Source organism: Manduca sexta, chromosome 12 (genome assembly GCF_014839805.1).
Source record: "Manduca sexta isolate Smith_Timp_Sample1 chromosome 12, JHU_Msex_v1.0, whole genome shotgun sequence".
NCBI classification, from domain to species: Eukaryota; Metazoa; Arthropoda; class Insecta; order Lepidoptera; family Sphingidae; genus Manduca; species Manduca sexta.
In genome coordinates, this window is record NC_051126.1 from 5,585,966 (window position 1) to 5,608,831 (window position 22,866).

The 22,866-nt window shown below is 33.0% G+C and overlaps 1 protein-coding gene across 1 annotated transcript in view; it reads right to left on the reverse strand.

The window, feature by feature from the left end:
• Nucleotides 1-3,400: 3,400 nt before the first annotated feature.
• Nucleotides 3,401-22,866, reverse strand: part of LOC115443625 — a 34,147-nt gene continuing 14,681 nt past the window's right edge. Inside the window, exons 2-4 of the mRNA XM_030169095.1 lie at nucleotides 11,703-11,807; nucleotides 10,550-10,651; nucleotides 3,401-4,996 (exon numbers count right to left, since the gene is read on the reverse strand). Of these exons, the coding sequence (XP_030024955.1) occupies nucleotides 4,851-4,996; nucleotides 10,550-10,651; nucleotides 11,703-11,718 (264 nt within the window). The 5' untranslated portion in view covers nucleotides 11,719-11,807 and the 3' untranslated portion in view covers nucleotides 3,401-4,850. The remainder of the gene's footprint in view (nucleotides 4,997-10,549; nucleotides 10,652-11,702; nucleotides 11,808-22,866) is intronic.

Below are 22,866 nucleotides of genomic sequence, written 5' to 3' on the forward strand. Positions count from 1 at the left end.
ATATGATTCTGTCAGCTTAATTTTCTCCACTTATTTCTAAGCTACATTCTTTAAACAATTATTTTTAAAAGAATTTATTTATAGATTATCTAATTGGTGATTCATAGATTTTGTCATCTCTAACCATTTTGTATAGTGTATCTATGTAAAACGCATGCGTAGTTATCGGATCTGAAAATATAAGTAATCATTGATTCAGTTTCTCGTTCAAACTCCTGTCGTGATTCATATTTTTAACATTAAACGTAGTATCTTTTGTCTCCGTCTCTGACTACATATTCCCGTTTTACCGACCGTATCGTGCCGAAGGAAATTACGTTCTACTTTTGGGCTCAGTTATCTTGGCCTCACATGTAAAAGAATTTCGTAATATAACTTGCAAATGTTATTGCAAATGGTTATGTGCTCACTGTTTTTCTTCAGATACTGGGTAGGGCGAGATTTTTCGTTGTTGTAAGCATTTCTCCATTTCGAATATAGTGCAAAAAATATCACTCTACATTGTTTAAAGTCTCTGTTATATAATTGCAAGATCATTTTTAATTAAAGCGACAAGCAACAACGATGATATACTAGGATTTTTTACAGGTACATACTTATTTTACGCTGATAAAAATAAATTATATCATAGTAGGTTAATGTTAAAATGAGTATTAAACCCACGAAATCTTATTTCCTGTCAACTGTCTTAAGTATTTCAAGCGTAAGATTTTAATTTTCGTCCTTGTTTTCGATTTCAAACTCATCTGAAAATGAAATCCTATTTTCATAAGGTAAGATTTTTATTTCAACAAAAGTTAAGTATTAATATTCAAGATTGCAAAATTTAAAATAGATATTATTTTGTAAAGAAAGAGATCGTAAGATTTTATTACTAAGGGTGTCGTAATATTTGAGTTTTTATACATAGTACTTATTAATTCAGATTGATAGTTGTTTACTTTAGAATTTTTTATGCATTTAGGTAAACTCTTAGAAGAAGACCTTTTTATATATCTATACCGTGGTCATAACTGGTGGTTCTCCTGATTAAGAAAATCATATTTTTGCATGAAATCCTTGCGATGTAGATGGAAAGAAATTATTCTATAGTATCAGCTTCTAAGAACATACAATAGTAAGTAATAATAATGATCATTTTCATCTAAATTAATTGCAAAATTAGTTTGAAATTCTTGTAACACGTTTTACTTTTTTAATAGGTAGTCAGTCTGTTACATTCCTCGGACATCTTAAGCCTTCGCCCACCTACACCGGGACATAAAATAAGGAAGGCCATCCGAGACCAGAAGATGACGTCACAACGTGATGTAATAGTATTACATTAAGAAGATTATATCGAACAAAGGCAATGACTGAATACAAAGAGTGTTTTTAAAATAGGGGCACGTTTTGTCAAGAAGCATACGATGTGTATATTTATTTATACAGGGACGGCGAAGTAGCCCCACTGTACAGCACGGTACGCGGATTAGGGTCCAAAGTATATTTTTTTTGTGTATCGGACCCCATAGTTAGGAGCAGGGGAAACCTGCGAATGGTATACTGGAATCCCCTGGCTTACCGTTTGCAGAGCCATGGATGAAAGTTAGGAGGGGATATCTGGGGAAGGAGTGTGGGGGAAGGAGAAGAAACCCTTATAGGATAGGAGGAGGGGAGAAGGTTAGGAAATGTTCGTGAGCCCTCATAGACCTCGATGTCAATTGGCAACCATGAGGTATACACACTTAATTGTAAATGTGTCCCCTTGCATGGGCGTGCATTTGGGTGGAGACCGAGCGCACGGGTCCAGAGTATTGACTGACGAGAGATGATTACCCTTCGCCACTCAACAAGAGTATACAGGCCAGCGCGAATTTTTAGGTTACTTACATTATTATATATGATAGAGATTAGTGATATGGAAATGTACTTAGTGGCAATAATTGTAAAAATACACTCTATAAATGAGAACTATGTTAATGGCAAATGTTTGAAACTTCCGGTCCGAAAGCTAATTTTATAGGAAATTCTTGTAGCAAGTATGCAAATATAGCATAGGAATTGACGTCACAATGTTTGCAATCAGGCGACTCGTTTACGTATGCTTTGACGTGAGTTGCAAAACTACGTTAACGAAATGCAGTAACCATATTATACACGAGAAATAAAATAGTAGAGGTAGCGAGGTTTTTATTCGATATATAAAATCGCTCAACAAATCGTACACTGCATTTATGTGTAATAAAATATTTTATATAGATGATAGTTACAAATTGTCAACACAGCTTTACAGTTAAATTAATGGAATTTTAGAAGGTATTAAATATCAAGTATATTGCAGTATTCATTGTTAAAAGAATTTCAAAGAATCCCTATATTTTTGTCATATGACCCCGTCTACCAAACAGTCACAGTTATTCTTTTTAGGGACTTTATTAATATAGCGCTGAAATTTGAGTAGTACATGCATAAATACAAAATATTACCATATATTTTTTTAAATTTCTAACGCTCCAAAGTAGTGATGGATATTTTGGCTTAACCCGAACGGAGTATCGTTTAGAACAATTCTAGAGGATTTATAACCACTGGGGATTTTAAACAGAATTTCAAAATCCGGTCCCTTTGCTGAAAACAAATGGGCATTTTCGATTAGGTTTGTATTCAAAATCTGGCCCCGTTGCTGAAAACATTCGCCTTTAAAATGGGCATTTTCGATTAGGTTTGTATCGGCCAAGCTATCGATTTAGTTCAATCGGGACGAGATCGAAGAGAGTTAATAAAATAAAATCTCAAATACTTGCATAATATAAACATGCGTTAAAATTACTTGAAATATAAACCAAGTGTTTTCAAAAACTGATGGACAATCATACCGGTGCCCTGACCACCTTAGGCAACATAATACAGTAATTAACAACTAATTAAAATAGTTTACGATGTAATAGCATACGAATTTTACAATTTTATGGGTCGTTAGAATTGTAAGTACATAACAGCAATGAAACCCTATAAATTAAACATCGCTCGATAATTATCGGTATGTTCCTGACGGGTTTTCAATGTAGATTAAATTTTATTGCGACAAACAATAAACATTAAATTTGCTTTCATTGTTTTTCATTAACGAAGTAGCTCATACGTTAGCGAATACTCCTATGTGGCAAACATTCAATACTACTATGTCGTAGGTTTTGGTTCTTAATCGAGTAACTGCATAAATATATAACTCACATGTTTTTAAGGTAATAATTGGAGTAATTTCCATAGTATGTTGAAATGTTTTGAATGATTAATGGTTTAAGTGCATTATGGTATATAATATATATTGCATTGCGGAATTCATAATAATATAGGCAAATATATAGTTCGAAACTATTGATTTGGTGCCACATAAGCGTTGAAAATAAACTAAATACCATTTTCAGCCGTAACTTTATTTCTGTCTAAAAAATTCATAATCACATGAATGTCAGATTAACTACAATTTTTGGTCTTTACTTGTTAAATTACATTATTACCGTGTAATATTCGTTTATATAATATTTATTTACGTTATACATATATTTTTTTTACTACTGGAGCACTTTATGTACACCTAGCACATTTAGATTTATACAATAAATTATTTACATTGTTTATATAAAATTCCTGTATTCTGTAAGAATACAATAATTATTAATATAATTCAAATAAATATAATTATAATAATTACATACAACTGTAAGCTAGACTATATTACACGATTTGATGATAATAAATTCATGCAATAATGCACTGTTGTATTCAATAGTTTTATTAATAACGACACAGATTCATAATTGGAATATTTTAAATGTAGCAAACTTATTAAGGATGGTAATATAAAAATATTTTAAAAAGGAAATACCACACATAGACATTTAGCGGTATTCGCAGTGTAAAATAAAATAAGCATTGCAGCAGGGAGGCACGAGTAGTGTGCTTATTCCTCGTTACGATGTAACTATGGTGCCCAACCGCCACATTTGTTCGCCGATGTCAGAGTTTATCGTACACAATATTTAATACAAGCTACGTTTGCTTTCATAAATTATAACGTTCTAACAAATATGAATTTAGCGGTGATTTTGTATAAACTATTTTGTGATAAGATCCGGTTGCTTAATGTATACATTTCACCTGCTTTACCGCGGTTATTATCCGTGTTGTATAAGTACAGAGTATAAATTTATTAAATTTGAGAAACGAAATACAAAAACTTACTAACACAAGAGTTTAGTTTATAAGTACTGGGACACATGCATAGTGGCAATTAACGGTGTTTACAGCAAATATGGCGGATAAGCCAGATTTTTATGCTTGTTTGGATCTTAGCTAAGTTAGTTATATAAACTTCCTTAGATTAGTGCGACACGCCAAAACTTTCTATCACAGTCAAGTGGATTTCAATTCCATCACCTTTATGACTTAATATCGTCGTTTATAAGTACGTTTGCTTGAGAATGAGGGCAAGACTGTTAATTTTTGATGAATTAGACATAATTACGTTTAATTAAGTTACACTTGATGTTCTTCGATATTATATAATTATTCCTATATAGTTAATAATGTTAAATCGATTCATACACATTGACATTACAAAATAATTTGACCTGTATGGGCCAATTTGATCACGCGTTGATGTATATATCTTCTTTTACTTTCACTGGGTAATCTTTTGGGGGTAGTTTGAAACTGTCCCTTATGTATGAGAAACGGTGGAAGTTGTAGAAGTATTCCTTGCCGTCTGGGGAGTATTGTGGGTAGAGTGTGTACGCTGGCAGGTCTAGGTCCAGGTCGCTGAGGGAGTCCGCGAGGGCGTGCCTCGCAAACTCCTCCTTGTATCGTCATGACTGCTCCCTATACGACTGGCGTTTGGTGCACTTCTCCTTCAGGATGTAGCAGAGCGCGATTGCGATCAGTACAGCAATCGCTATCGCCATGCTTATACTTATCCATATGATTTCTTCGTTTATACCGCTTGTGGATTTTCCTGTGAAAAATATTTTTAATAAACGATTATTATTTTTATAACTTACGTATTGTGAATATTTCATAATATGTTTGATGTTTTAAGCTTTTATTGAAAGTATTTTCAATAACATTTTTTTTATTTATTTCCGCTTTCTAAACACATGGTATACATGCGAACTTAATGCCATAGACATTCTTTATTAGTCATCCTTTCGATGGTGAAAAGATAAGTGAAGGCGGGTGTAAAAAAAAAGATAACATTGATAAAATAATAATAATAAAAAAAAACGAAAAAACTAATGTAGTGATTGACACATGTGGTGCATTAGATCCTTAACGATTTTCATAAAATTTATAGATTTTTATTATAATGGAAGGCGTAAACAAACTAGAGAATGAACCGCTGACTATATCACTCATATCAAATTGGTATAAACACCTACATTGTCGAAGGAGTCGTGGGTGTGTGGCTGCTTATAAAAAAGGAATGCAAATCGGAGTAGTGTTTTGTGCCTTTATGAACAAACAACAATGTCATTGACCTTGCAAACCATATAATAATGTGCAATAGGTAATAGTTGCCACCTCTATTTCCTGAGATACTAATATTGATACATGTTAAGTGGAAACATGAGTTCATATAAACACGGTTTTAATCTTTACGTTTAGGTTTTATGTGGTAGGTCTCTCGTATATGAGACTCGGTCTGTTTAGTAATTTATGCATTGTCCATCTATGTAGCGAAACAGCAATACAAACAATAAGGTTGATTCTTACTGAACTAACGAAAAAAAAAACATATTTTCTCCTCATTAAACAACAACATATTATATTAATAGGAAAGTTTGCGCAGCTGAAGCTCATATAGAATTATCATATGGGCTTCGTCGGACATCGTAATATAGAGCAGCGCCTGAGGGATAACTTTGCCATTCACGCGTGCAATATCCCGTACAAACACTCCGGTAATATGAACAGGATCAACAACATAAGCTCACGCCTGTAAAAGAGGGAGCCGACAAAGGTATAGCTAATCGATAAAAATTCTGCCTCAGATTATTATTTATCTTTATTTTCTTCCTATACAGTCGGGCAAAACATCGTTGGAAGAAAATACATAATACAGTCAGATAAGCCTATTGGGTAGAAATATTGACAAATATTTTTCTAGCGTAAAAAAGCGGCGATAGCCTAGTTGGGCGTGGAACGGACTGCCGAGACGAATGTCCGCAGGTTCAAATCCCAAGGGCACACACCTCTGACTTTTCTAAAATCATGTGTGTATTCTTTGTGAATTTATCGTTCGCTTTAACGGTGAAGGAAAACATCGTGAGGAAACTTGCACATCTGAGAAGTTCTCTATAGGAATTTCGAAGGTGTGTGAAGTCTACCAATCCGCACTAGGCCAGTGTGGTGGATTAAGGCCTAATCCCTCTCAGTAGTAGAGGAGACCCGTGCTCAGCAGTGGGCAAGTATATAATACAGGGCTGATATTATTTATATTATTATTATTTTTCTAGAATTCAACTGGTATAAAATTTGAATGTCCGTAAGGGATATGGGAATTATCTCACCTATCAGAATTTTAGGTAAGGAAACCACACAAATTTGGATATAGTAGTAAAAAGAATAAGTATAAATAAATAAAACTAGAATATTATAATATTTTATATATCTTTTTTTGCTAGAATTAGTCTTTTGGGTAGTCGTGAGTATTAAAGACTTGTTTTACACACGAAAAGATGTTTGGTATTCATATTATTTTTTTTTCATATTGTTTGGAGTTATACGAATAATTATATAACTACAAAATGATAGAAACAAACTATTTCGCTTCACAAAACCAAAGTTATTTATTTTTGAACTTAATAAATCTAATTTGCTGTCTCTTTAGCCACTCGACAAACTTCTCGACTTCATAAATATAGAATAACAAAAGATACCTATTTTCACAATTCTCTAAAGCAGACTTTTGAGCCTACAGATTGTGAATCTTACGAAGTTGTTAATAAAGTCAGACGCCAGATAATTGAACTGGTTATACGCCGCATGAACTTGAAAGTCAATTGACAATTCTGTCGTATCTGGTATATACCTATATTGGTATCTATACAAGTTGTAAGTACATTGCGGCGGACAAGTAATTATAGAATATTCCCAAACTATGATGATATTTTCAAGTTTCAGGTGACTATATCCATAAGTATTATATGATAATAAAGCTGAAGTAGGTAATTACTTCTTCCTTAATAGCTCATTAATCATTTCTCAAGATATCTCAGAAACAATATAGCCTACACTTGAATACGGCACGGTAAGTACAAAATAGCCTTTCTTAAAATGATCCTTTCTACGTTCGTTCTTGAATTGTTCCAAATCTCTTAATGTTTTTTCTAAACAGAAAATCTCGCTAAGATAGAATATAATTGATATAGATTTACTATTTTTTTATTGTATTTAGAGCCTGACTGACTAACCTGAAGTTTCAAAAGATATATAGATGCCTGTTAGACATTAACGCACGTATCACTGGAAGCAGTTGGATGAAATTATCTCAACGCTGATTAAGCAGCAACGACTTCGATCTTTTTACAACTAAATAATATTCTAGTTTTTTCTGTCATTTATGAACCTGTTGCTTATCAGGGTAAGAATATAGCAGAAACAATGAGTTTTATGAATAATTACTAGAACGTAATACAGAAATCACGAATATTGATATTTCAAAATTAACAAATAATAATTTCATTTACGTATATAATAACACTAAAAAATATACTGGTTCATTAAAATAATAAACGCTCTCAATAACCATTTAAATTTGGACATCATGTTGCCATTTCATTAGTAACTATAAAATTAGCAAAACTTAACCGAGCTTTGCCGCGTTTTCCACATAATAAATATTATGTAAGTTAATTGAGCGCGGTGTTTTAATTATTTCCAGCTAGCGTTGTTAAATCTGGCCATTCACATTTCGAGTTTTAATGCACGAGTTCATGTTACATAGGGAAGGCACTATGTTGTTTACCCGTCTTAATGGAAAATAAAGAAAAAAGGGTGAAGGACCGTTGGATGCTGGCTCAAAAGGTCGCTTTCATCTGCACATTCACGTCTACATCTTAGTGACATGTTATCACCACTTTTATGTGCCATCACACCGAGATATACTGAAATACTATAAAAAATAAATGTGTTGCCATTTGCGTCAGATATAGACAGCCATTTTCAATTCATTACTCAGAATTAATATAATATAACGGGTGTGGACGGTTTTATTCTAGTTTTTCTTTGTGTAAGGACGCCAAATAATTGCAAGAATTAGATAATGTATCTAAATAAAGATAACGTAATTTTGTTTGTAAACACAGTACAGAATCGTAGTTAGTAGAAGAAATTAAATATTCAACGTTACGACTTAACTTTTAATGTGGAATGTAATGAATAATTCATAATATAATTATATTCATAAAATCATATATAGGCAAATACGCAGCACTGGTGAGTGAATACTGCTGTATTATAAAATAATTTGTATCAGCAACAAATTCAACCATTTTACTAAAGGTAAATCTGTGTCTTCGTGAAGATTTTTAAATGTCCGGAAAAATAAATAAATGCAGAAATCGCTAGACGAATCGGATAAAGTTTGACACAATATATAGACTAAGTTATATACAGAGGAAATTTTTTATGAGAACGACAGAACTAAATCTTTATTATATGCAAAAGACACCCTGCTTTCAATATTTGAATTACTAGAATGCATTTCAGTAAGATCTATTCAATAATAATACAATTTTCCATTATTCCAGCGATATTGTTTGTGGTTAACAGTTGTAAGGACGACAGGAATATTTGTTCCGTAAATTCTGTTTGACTCGGGAGTCGCCTGTCTCAAACTCAAATAAACCTTTTGCGTTTCAAGCGCCTTCATTTATTAATTTGATAGTAGTCCTTACTGTTTATCTTTGAAGAGTCTATATTTCTATTAATGTCCATTTGAGTAATATATACTTAATACACTCGCTATAAAACAATGACAGTCCATGAATAAAAGAGCCTTAAAATAATATCCGCTATTATTTACGGTTTTCGTGTTTTTTATAGGTTTTGCGCGTTATCGTTGAATATTAAATTTACTTTTAATGTTTATTTAGTTTTACTTCTTTTACTAGTTGAAGCTTGCGGTTTAGCTCTCGTAGTAGCCTTTCATAGCCTTTCCTGCTATAAAAAAACTGTAGCGACTCATAGCACCACCTACAAAACGCCAGTACCATCTTATTAAAGAATCACATTAAATATTTAAATATTTCCTCGGGAAAAAATAGTAAAAAAAAATATTAAAAAAGTAGGTTATATGTTAGTCAAAGACATGGTGTACCCATATGGCATATTTCATTAAATTCCGATCAGGGGTTATTTGCCTTTATTTCTAAGAAACATCCAAACATTTTCATTGGAATTTGAACTTTGATTCAAATGATGTTTAATTCCTTTGTCATTATTTTTATTTATCTCGTTCTTCTCAGTGAAAATATTATGTGACTACTATTAACTTTACAATATAATATTTTAACAATTAGAAATTGGTTTGATACCTATTTCTCAACGCATAAGAACTTTGTAATTCAATAATTCTAAAGCCAAATTAATATAGAAATTTGGAATTGCCATTTTAGTTGGTCATGAGAGTTTGATAATAAATCTGGGTGCGACCCTGAAATATAGAAATAGCTTGAGATCTTACAATTAAAATCGTTGTAACGTAAGTGTATCTATAGAATGGATATTCAGAATGGATTTCTTCGCCATTATGAAATTCACTTGAATAACCATCTAATATATACATACCACTGAGCACCCCACTGAACTACGTAGTACATTCATTGTGTTTTATCGTGTTATATATAACACGAAAATAACCATCTAATATTTACACAATGAATGTACGTAGTTCAGTGGGGGAAAGCTTTTAATAAGATAATTTAACCCATTTTATTATGTAATGTCTTACTAATATACAAATATCAAGTTTTTCAAATTGGAATTCAACACATATCTTAAACGTTGCGTGTAAGTTGTTTTGAACAGGTATTAATTCTTAAACTTAGGTAGGTACCACGTGTATAAGAAAAGCCAAACTGTTTCACATTCTACAGCAAGGCGCTCGAGAGTTTACTTATAAGGCGTTGTGTTATAAATTGAATTACTGGCGGGAAGGTAAACAAACTCCCACACAATTCAATTACTTCGTATGCTTAAAGCAAGAGCTTTTCCCCAAAGAAATATCTACAAAAGAACGACATGTTATTTCAATAACTTTGTTCAGCAGAAACCAGTTTCAAATATCTATCATATTGTTAAACAAAGTACGAAATTATGTATCGACTTTCGTAAACGTTCAAAGTAAACTTTGTGAAACGACTTATACATTTTGGAAGTTGTATCAAATGTTATAAGCAGTGGTAACTTGTAAGTTTCTTATCGCTTCACTTAACGTGTGAATAGGCTTTTAGCGTAGTTGATGTGAATCAAATTAGCTGCGAGTATAAATAGAGACGCAACAGACCTCCCATCTTGTTGGAGTAGCCGCCCATCTTGCCGGCCACTCGCGCGTACGTCACGCCCGGCATCACAAGCACCACTGCACCGGAGCGCAGCCATATCCGTCCTGCACATGAAGGATAAAGAATATCAGCTTTAACTTTTTTTCATCTTCAGCTTCGTTAATGTTTATTTTAAAATAAAACAAAAGTTTTTTTATTTAAATAAATGCTAGTTCTATTTCAACCGCATTTTGAAAAAGGTAAATTATTTTTGTATTATATTGTATTATGTATGTATATAGCAAATAAATGGTTAAGTCAGTCTCAAGTGCACACAAAATAAGAATAATTACAATAATATCTTCATCCATCTACTTTTTCTTACGGGCATGGCAAAGTGACCCCACTGCATCTGATGGTAAGTTGAGTGGGGTCCAATAGAATGTCGACTAACGAAATATTCCCTTCGACAGTCTGGATATACACAGGCTGATGCCGGAACGCGACACACTTACGGGCACTATGGCAGTTTTTAACGCCTTGAGTGCGGTGGTCGCTATCCGGACGGATATAAAATATATCCTACCACCAGCAACTTGGCACAAAGTGATTGCAATAAGAACACTCCTAGCCATTTTATTTACAAAATTCGACGTCTTCATTAACATAATTTAAGCATAAAGAAATATATTAATGAATCAAAAAACAACAACGTTTATCATCAACTTTCCAGACAGAGGAATGAAAACATTCACAAAATATTCAAATGAGATTTAGCAGAAGGTCAACGATTCTTATCTTTTAGATTTCACATTTGCCGTAAATTTCAAGCGAGAAAGCCTACTCCATCCATAAAAATGTTTTTACTGAATAATTTACGAATACACATAACACTCAGGATTTTTACAACGCTACCATAATGAAAGATTGCAAATCTAATCATTATGTTGAAATTATGTTTGTATGGTAGTAAATGTTCAGAAATGCATGGTAATCAAATATTATATTTTTGATTATCATTTTCATTTCCTACTGATGAACTACGCATATTGATGCTAATTTTCTAAATAAGCTCTGCATTTTTATTTTAGGTACATTAAATAGGCATATAATTTTACAAATATAATTTTAGTTTTTCCAATTATAATAGACATATATTTTTTATTAAACACTTACTCGGTATCGCCATCATTGATGCGGTTGTTTGCTATGGAATGCTGATTTGAAGTTAACTTCAGTTACATCAACAGCAGTATTTCTTCTTTATCGCCGTTGCCGCGCCTGATCGCAAAAATATCGGGTTAGTTTCCATTCTTGTCCAAATAGAGGGCTAATCAATACATAGTGGACCTCGCTATAACGGTAACAAATGCGAGCCAACAAATCTAGAAATCAGTTTTAAGGAAATTGGTGCTGCAGTGTATAGTTACGTAGGTACTAGATAAGTAGGTATATAATCTTATTTTTTATATAAAATTGTTCACTCATAAATTGTAGACTATTATCTGTAAAATATTTTACCTAAAAGATGGCAGAAGCAAAATTTAACACGTCTTGGAATTGGTGCTCCTCGGCGTGTAAGTAATTTCGTCATTTGTAAAGTGCGCCGTGCATTGTGCAACCTACCAGCTTTTCCTAATATAGAGCGCTCTAAACTCTTAGCCGATTACCGTTAATCCTCTCAGTCGAAAATCGCATTTTAACTTGAGTTAAAATTGAAGGATGGATAGATAAATAAATTAAACGCGTTGAACGGGCTATGAGATTTACTTATATTTTGCCTCTTATTGTTTTGTTGTTCTATTATTTATTGAAGAGACAATAGCAGTTTAAAAATCTGAGTTAAAAATACGTTTGTATTGTTATGACATAAATAATCTGAAATGTCAACCGCTGACAACATTCATTTGCCCTCGCGAGCGCTATATTTCAGCTGAATTTGCAACGCGCAAATTATTCATCCCCATTTTCCTTTGTCAGCTACTTTTATCTAGAAATGTGAAATCGCTTAACTAATAAGTTTATCTACAATCATATTTAAGACAAAAGTCGAATAATAAACGAAGAAACATAGAAAGGTATTTTTGAATATCATCAGTTCGCAATTGTAGTAAGCCTTTATTCTTGTAAGAATTTACCGACGTAAAGCCATGACATGGTTGGCTGAAGATAAGCATGTCCGTGACATAATACATCATGATATCGAATGCGCCGAGCTTATCGCTATATTGGCTACAAATAACATCGCAGGCACACAATTTTTTATTTCACTCCTGAGGATTGAAATATGGACCAGAACGCTTTAATAGCGTAGTATGCTGCAATAATAAAAACAATTTATCGGTGATTTGATTATAATTATTGTTAGTCTTTTAAATTATAAGCAAAAGCGCAAATTAGTTACCTGATGTTAAATGGACTGTATCGCTATTAAACACCTTTAATAGTAAAATAATTATGTGTAGCTTTAAAGAAAATGAATAGGAGTGAGGAACGCAAAGGGCGTGTTTGGATCGCAGGGAAAATTCAGTTACCATACGAATTGCAGTAGCAAGTTCCCACTTTATGTTGATTTTTTGTGTGATATACCGGCCAAGCCAGCATATTCATGCTGCAGTTATCTAGATATTGTGTTACAGCATGGCTTTATTTCTTATAAATCAGTTTTTATAGTAAGAATAGTATAACACAAGCTTTCTAAATCTACTTTTAAATTCATTACCGAATCTTCAATCATGAATTGTACAATTAAACATAATGTCTTGCGCAAACATCTGTTTTAACTTCTAACTAAATATCTCAACCGGGAATTGGTCCCGGAACTGTTTCATTGACAGTGAAACAATCGCTAAGCTTTATTGTTCCTCAAACTTATCTTTCGAATCGTTTGTAGGCGATAACTCAGGCTTGGCAAAATGACAAATGTGTTTGTGGTTAATCCCTTCCTCTTGCTGTTTGTACTAGTCTACACCGGAATCGCCTACTCTTTGTTGTTTAAGTACGTTATTTCCGTGGGTGTATTCAGGAACTTCGTGTGTTAATTAGTGACACAGATCACGTGATAGAGAAAGTGATTCAAAGGCGTAAGTGCGTCTTGTTTCGCTCGTGATGAGTTATCATGTTCATGCAGTAAACAAGTTTGGGGACGGTTTTCGTTTTCTGTCACTATGTAAGTTATTTTGTTAAAACCGAGACCCACGTTTTCCTGCGAAAGGAGATGAACAAACTTTCTTACTAGAAAAAGTAATTTTAGTAAGAGTGTTACTAATATAAAACTTAACATCGGATAGCTCGGGGTGACGACCGCAAGGACTTGGTAATTCAAAGTTTTGATGAAGTAGTTGCTGTTTATGTCTAAGCGTGACTCACTGCATCAGTTGGGCGGCCCGTTCATCATTAAAATAAGTACATGAAACTTTTGTTATTATGATAATATTGTCGAAGGCATAAAATTAATTGATTTATTTAGAAATTGGAAGGTAGCAGCGCAAGTATTAAGTACTGAGTGAGTAGGTAATCAAAATCATATCGCTCTCAATCTCGTCGCTGTCACTTCTGGAACCGAGATTGACATTAACATTTATTTTAATGACACCGAGAACTAAAATCCAATAAATTTCTTGGAACTCAAATCCTAAATCCACAGCGAAATCAATCTAATAATACAATTGTAAATATAAAACATAAACTTTAATTTATTAACAATACAACAGTATTTAGAACCTTATCCTTTTTTTAAGATTTATTAATCAAGATAGAATAATTCCTAAACAAAACCAACGGTGTTTCTGTCGCAGACATGTACTTAATTTATCATGTTCACGAGTGAAAAAGATAATGACGATAAGTGTCCTCATAATGCATCCGAGGCTCTCCGACGTATACCACTTCAGAGAAAATGACGTAAGCGAATGTAAAATGTGTTTGAAATGAACGACGTCATGCTGTGAAGCAAAAATAGGTAATACTTACTCGTTCAGGAAGCATATTTCTTTGCAGATTCAGGCACAAAAACTCGCTACTAAAACTGGCTTTTTATACTGGAAAACTGTTTTTTTTCTTCAATATTAATAGCCGATAAAATCAACGGTATCTATGTTACTCAGTGTATGTATTATTTATTAGTGAAGATTATATTTAAGTATTTAGATTTTTTCATAGCATAACTACTGAATAAAATGGGAAATGATGTCTTTTAACTTCTACAATAAGCGGCGATAGCCTAGTTGGGTGTGGAACGAACTGCCAAGACAAATGTCCGCAGGTTCAAATCCCAAGGGCACACACCTCTGACTTTTCTAAAATCATATGTGTATTCTTTGTGAATTTATCGTCCGCTTTAACGGTGAAGGAAAACATCGTGAGGAAACCTGCACATCTGAGAAGTTCTCTATAGGAATTTCGAAGGTGTGTGAAGTCTACCAATCCGCACTAGGCCAGCGTGGTGGACGGAGGCCTAATAGCTCTCAGTAATAGAGGAGGCCCGTGCTCAGCAGTGGGCAAGTATATAATACAGGGCTGATATTATTATTAACTTCTACAATAAATATTTGATTTCTTTCGTTGCACGATTACTAAATGCAAGTTAGGCACTCAACTCTAGAATTAAATGCCATTTAAATTCATGTAACAATCAATCCTAGATGACTTAGTTACAATACAAGAGAAATGGGATCAATTACGATAAATAATTAATAAATATCTTTGTACAATAAACTAGAGTTCATAATTATAGTAAATTATAAGGGTAAAGGGGTTTCCTCATATTCATTAGGAGTACTGTACTGAGACGGTGAGACTGTACCAAATATAAATCCTTTTCACGAAAAATTGATGGTGTTTGTTGAGAAAATTTTACTCATAATATAAAGCTTGTCGTACGTCTTTTGTTGTGCACGTCCTTTCATCTCGATTTAACGCTGTGTTATATTTAGTTTGTATTTGTTACATAAAACTTTGAGATTGTTGAGCAAACATGTAATTGTTGAATATCTGTTGTCAACAAATTAACTATAAACGTTATAAGTGACGTTTGGGCTTAATATTAAAAGAAAACTGGCGAAGTTGCATTAATGCTGAGGATAGCACACTTATTTATTTAATTATGGAAACGGGGAGACGATTCTCAAGCTCAGTGAATTTTGTGTAAATTTTGTGAATGGAAATATATTAGTGTATTGCAGTGGACTAGGGTTTGACCAGATTTATCAATGAGCTTGCACTTTGTCCCAGCCGACTCTCTCGGGCATAAATGGAGTGATCTTACTCCAACGTACATTACCTACCACAATCTATACTATTATATAAAGCTGAAGAGTTTGTTTGTTTGTTTGTTTGTTTGAACGCGCTAATCTCAGGAACTACCAGTCCAAACTGAAAAAATCTTTTTGCGTTGGATAGCCCTTTGTTCGTGGAGTGCTATAGGCTATATATCATCACGCTATACCCAATAGGAGCGGAGCAGTAATGGCTAATCTCAGGAACTACCGATTCGAACTGAAAAAATGTTTTTGTGTTGAATAGCCCTTTGTTTGTGGAGTGCTCTAGGTTATATATCATCACGCTATGACCAATAGGAGCGGAGCAGTAATGGCTAATCTCAAGAACTGCCAGTTTGAACTGAAAAAATCGTTTTGTGTTGGATAGCCCTTTATTTGTGGAGTGCTATAGGCTGTATATCATCACGCTATGACCAATAGGAGCGGAGCAGTAAGGAATCATGTTGCAAAAACGGGGACAATTTATTAAAATGGTAAACGGTTAAAGTTATGCAACAACGATGTATGACGGGATTGTTCCTCTTAAAAAGTTCTAAAAAATATATTATAAAACAAAGTCCTCCGCTGCATCTGTCTGCCTGAACGTGTTAAACTTCAAAACTACCCAACGTATTAAGATGAAATTTGGTATGGAGACAGTTTGAAACCTTGGGAAGAACATAGGCTCCCGGGAAACTACTACTTAAAACGGAAAACTTTAGCCTGAAAAACTTTATAACGCGGGCGGAGCCGCGGGCAAAGGTAGTACTATTATATAAAGCTGAAGAGTTTGTTTGTTTGTTTGAACGCGCTAATCTCAGGAACTACCGGTCCAAACTAAAAAAATATTTTTGTGTTGGATAGCCCTTTGTTCGTAGAGTGCTAAATGTTATATATCACGCTATACCCAATAGGAGCGGAGCAGTAATGGCTAATCTCAGGAAATACCGGTCCAAATTGAAAAAATATTTTTGTGTTGGATAGCCCTTTGTTCGTGAAGTGCTATAGGTTATATATCATCACGCTATACCCAATAGGAGCGGAGCAGTAATGGCTAATCTCAGGAACTACCGGTTCGAATTAAAAAAAATCTTTTTGTGTGGGATAGCCCTTTGTTTCTGGAGTGCTATAGGCTATATATCATCACGCTATGACCAATAGGACCGGAGCAGTAATGAAACATGTTGCAAAAACGAGGAAAATTAATAAATTTTCCTAAACTAATAAGTTTTGAGAGCTTCTGTTGCGTGCGCTGCCTAAACGGTGAAAGTTATGTCACAATGATGTATGACGGGATTGTTCCTCTTAAAAAGTTCTACAAAAATATATTATAAAACAAAGGCCCCCGCTGCATCTGTCTGCCTGAGCGTGTTAAATTCAAAAACTACCCAACGTATTACGATAAAATTTGGTATGGAGACAGTTTGAGACCCTGGGAAGAACATAGACTCCCGAGAAAATATATAGCGTGACTTTTATAACGGAAAACTTTACCCCGAAAAACTTTATAACGTGGGCGGAGCCGCGGGCAAAAGCTAGTGTAATAATATATTCCTTGTGTTGAATATTTCTACTTTTATTAACAGCTCGCAGTCGATGTATAATTTCTACCTAATGATATTTCGAATACAACAAATATAAATTCACATATTTAGCAATCCTGAACAGTTCATAATAATGTATCCAATTCAAATGTGTTCGGTGGATTTCATATTACGTTTCTGACAGATAAGTGTATTTCAGATTATGTTTCTTTATATCTCTCTCTATCTTTTATAGCCAATGATACCATTTTTAGTAGTTATTATTCCCGGATTTTATATAAAACACTTGAATCATTACCTAATGTGATTCGTTTAATGACAGCAGTTTTATTAGATGTTTATCGTGTATTTAAAAACGAGTTTTTAAATACACGAAAAATAAAAAAACGTGTATTTAAAAAAAAGTTAAAAAAAAATAAAAAAATAAAACGAGTATTTAAAGAGCCAACAACGGCTAAAATCTCAAGCTCTTTGATTTGAGTCATCACTTTGAACTGTTGAATGTTCGTATCTGTTAATCCATGTCGCGAATCTCAAGTATTTTATAGAAAATGGTCTTTAAATTCATGAATTTTGGTGCCATCACTACAGGTACAGAAGTGCGCAATTATTTTTATTATTTAATATGTAGGTTAAATATAGCTTCTTGTTATTTCTTTTTAAATCGATTGTCGTTAAGTGAAATAAATTCTCATTTGAAGATGCATAAGTAATTTAGGCACGTAAAATACTAAGACAACTGTCCCGAATTACTAAGACCCTAGTGTTTTGACAATTATTAAGCACTAGGTTTTTCTTGCGGCTACGCCCTCGTGGAAAGCTTTTCTCACTACAAAAGTCCCTAGAATGTTGGAACAATACATAGCACCACCTCAACGACGCCAGCGCCAACTACTTAAAAATCATAAAAAATTCAAATATGTTCCACTGCAACCGGGATAAAAGTACCTTATATGTTAATCCAAGATATGATTTATCGTGTGCCAAATTTCATTAAAATATGTTCAGCGTTTCCAATGTTTACTTTTAGCAAAGATCTAAACATGTTCACAAACATTAGCATTTGTAAATGGAAGTAAGATAAGATAAAATTAAGAGTAGTAAGAATAAGATAAGAAGTAAGATACTTACGATAGATTATGTAGTATCTATATCGAATAAAGAAAGTTTTCAAGGTCAATTAATGAACATCCATAACCTGGCATGACTATATTACTGACAACACTAGTGTTTAAAACGTCAATAATATTGTCTTACAAGATTATTAATAAATAACACTGTAAATCTACATATTATTACAAAACAAAACTTTAAGATAAACTTTGGCTATTGTGCCAATTTTCAGGTTCAATATCTCAAGTCCATTATCTTGTCCATTAGTATAGCCGCCGCATCGGATATTAAATGGGTATCAAGTATAGATCGTATTAAATACCGATGTGTGCGACCTACATACGTGTAAAACAAAGATGATACTGACTTTTGTTCGCAGATCCACCCACGTGAAAGTCCCTTCATGGAAACTAGACTTTCCAGAAAAAAGTAGCCTAAATGTTATCTAGTACTTGATCTTACTGTGCCCTAAATTTCATGTTAATCCGTCAAAGTGTTTCTTCTTTACGTAACAATAATGCAAACACCTTTACGAATTTTAGTCTTTATGAGCAAGTATTAATAATTAAATTCCAAAATAAATAAGAAAACTTAACAATCATTCATTAAAAAAAAACATTTTAAAAATATAAACAGAAAAATGTTATTATATTGATTCCAAAAAAATATAGTTAAGCTTAGGATTAGATACAATAATACTGTTAAACCTTATACCTACAATGTCGAGGTCGACATTGTAGGTAGGTGTTGACGATGCTGAAATTAGATTTCCTTCCCACAGAGCCACTACACTTTACCGTCCAAATGTAGCGACAATTTACATAGCAAAGCATACGTTACCTGTAAGTGAATTCGCAGGTCTACGTACACACAGGAATATCAGTAATCGTGTAATTAGTTAAAATAATCCAGCAGTTTATTTAAGTAATGCGTAATATTGAATATCAAATAAAATATACAGGGACATTTAATATTTCATTAATAAATAAAACCACATACTTCAATCATTGTAAATTGATATCTTGAAGAAGATAAATATGTGGTTTCATTTAGTAACGCAATGTCAAATTCACCCTGTATAATCAGAAAGAACTTTGCTAAAATGTGAAAGAGTATTTCTTATTTTTATAAAGCGACCCCAGTTTTCCGTGATAACACTTAACTTTTCATGCTTTACAAATTCAATATTTTCACATAAGCTGAATATAAAATAAATTTGTCCTTTTTTTTCATTTAAGAAGACAAGTTAATGTAAAAGTTTTCAATGTTACTTATTTCTTTTTTAATTTTATAAAAAAGTTCCGTACGCGGCCAAGTCTGCCTTCTAGCATTGAGTGATCTTCATCGTTTATAACAACCACAATTCCAGAACTTTACATGGCTCAATACTTTAAAAAGAACACCATACTTAGTCACGGACTGTAGATAATGCAATTCCTTAATGTGATATAAAATATCAGTATCATAAGGGTCCATAAAACCGATTCCTGGCGGCTTCCCTTTATGTAGAATTTATATAGAATGAAATTATCATTAGAACGATTTGCAGGCCGTATTCCTGCATATTAGTACATATATGTTTTGTTGGGTTCCTTTTCGGCAAATTTCATCTTTGGCCACTGTAAAATATATTATAATTACGTAAAGAAAATGAACAGATAATAAGTAAATAATATTTTTCTGTATCTAGCCTGTTACGACTTGATGGATACTAGTAATTTTAATTTAGCAAGAGCGTTAAAGTTACACTAAGTAAAAAATATTTCTATGTTAAGTATTTCTCTAGTCCACACTATTGTCACACAGTGTAAACTAAGGAGGTACACGCTTCTGCTATTAAATCGACAGGGTTATATAGACGAGTAGCTATAAATCCATAAAATATTAAGATCAATATCGTCGCAAATGAAGCGTCACGACCAACATCGCACGCTCTGACATGATAGGTATTGATTGTGAATATCGATGAGAAAATATCAACGAAATATAAGTTGTTGGTCGCAAAAAACAAATCTATCTAGTTGGTTGGCACTTGGCCCTAACTGTGGAATGATTAATGAGCGGCGTTGACTTGTTTTTCTGTCTTGCCTCCTAGCTCAGTCATTCGGAACTCTTCACAAGAAGTGCCAATAAATGGCAGCAACTTTGTCTTTGTTTTTTACGCGTATAAATTAGGAGTAGTCATATGATTTTAAGATTTTTCCCAAAATATAAGAGTATAGAATGGGACCACCCTACAAGTTTTTTATTTTTGGTAATAGTTCTGTAATATTATTTAATATTCATTACCTTTACCTAACGCACATGTCAGTTCATACTGCAAACTTATAGGTGGACACATATTGACTCAAATGTTTTCTCCTGTATAATTTCCATAGAAATTATTATGAAATACCATATTTACCCACAGCCAAATACTGTATTGAAATGTATTTCAATAAATGTAATTTGCATTTATATGGAATTATGCTGTTCAAAATAGTTACATTTATGTAGTTTAATAAATAAATGTAGTTAAATAATAAATATTTTATTCACAGCACACAACAAACATAATGGACGAATCATTTATAACATTTTAGGAACCGGATTCCGTATTAAGAAAAATTTAAAACAGGTCAAACTCAACTAACTCTCACTTTGTTAAAATGTTGAGTAACTAATAATATGTGTTCTTGCGTAAATGTATCAAGATAAATGTAACGTAATGAATAATTTACACTAATTATACCAACACTTACTAGGACATATTTCTACCATAGCGGCTTTGTTTCCTGCTTAAGGATTATCCCATTGAATCCGATTAAATTAGGACTGTACCTACTTATTACTGAACTTTACGGCTATAAAAATATGTCAATATACTGATATTGACATATTTTTTTCGAATGGTAATTTATATGTATTGGTTATATAGTTAAACCAAACACTACTTACGATTTGCTTTGTTTTGATAATTATAGTTACACGCTTTTTATAGCGATTCTGCTACTTTAAAACACACCGTATCCATGATCGTAGCGGTCTGTCTGTCCGACAAAAATCAAGTTCAGTATCTGTAGGAATTTTTCTTGCAGGAACTAGTAGAGTAGGAATTTGCGGATAAAAAACATAAAAGTTAGGAAATGTAGGTGGGTATTACGTATCAGGTGACCCTCGACATGAGCTGTATACTAAAATGTGGTTACTACATAATATTATAGTCCTAATATAATAATAATTGAATAGAATTTTAATTATGATACTTGAAATGAAACTAAAACATATTTTTAAGGCAATGCATTAATATTATAGAATAAAGCATAAGTTGCTCTGGAATAAAATAGACCTAACTCGCTTTAAAGTACATCTAAACACTACATTCGTGTAAATAAAGGGACCAAACAAGGAGACCGGGGAGTCGGCGCGGTCTCCCTACATTATACATAACATACAACACATAAAGGTGTGACGTAAAACGCTTCCTTAAAACTTTAACGGCCTTTTTATGTACGGCTATACAACTTTCGAAGTCGTTGTTTTAGCTAAAGTCCAAGTGATTAAGTAACTTGGATAAACTTTTACTTACTTAGGAGTTAGGATTAAGTTGGTTCTTCTAGCTTGGCTGAATTTCAAAATGTTGGATGCTCTGTCCATACATATACTGCAACGAGTAATAAAAATGTTATCAAGAAAAGTCGTGAAATAGCGGGAAAATGCGCAGAAATTGTGGCGTTGAACGTCGGGAGGATAAATAACGAGGTTTACATATATTTATACGTTCTACTGTCGAAATACAGCAACTCGATCTATACTTAAACTCAGGGTTGCTGGATAATTGTCTGTTATCTAAGTTTATGTTGGAATTTCATATTTATATTCATTCAGGGATTATTCAAACATCTATTCACATATATAGTTTTATCATGCTAGGTTTTATTTATTTCTGTTAAAGATGTTAAGTTAGTATCTAACAACAAAACTCTGTTTTATTTATAAAGCCAAATACCACTAAAAGAAATTAATCATTAAGTAGTATGGGTGGAATTTGTCTTGTAACGCAATAAAGAGAATTCTTATTTCATGGGGTTAGGTCTGTGCAATAGTTTTTGTTCCTACGATCTATTAAACTTTATAGTAATTTATGCATTGATAGATTACTTTCGACTAAAGTTTAACCGGACCGTTGTACGGGCAGAACTTTGAGCTACCCATAAAGTTTCTAACTTGGCTTATCGTCTGCTCTTTGACCGTAATAAGCCCTTATTTGTTAGTTTACCAACGTACTACCTAATATAAAAGATATTTACTATACTAATGTTAAATTACAGGTATAAGTTAATTATTATTAAGAAGGTTAATAGTAAACACAATATAGCTATTAGTCAAGCTTATATGTCCATAGACGTTTCATAACGGGCGGGGCTTTGGAAACTATTATAGAAA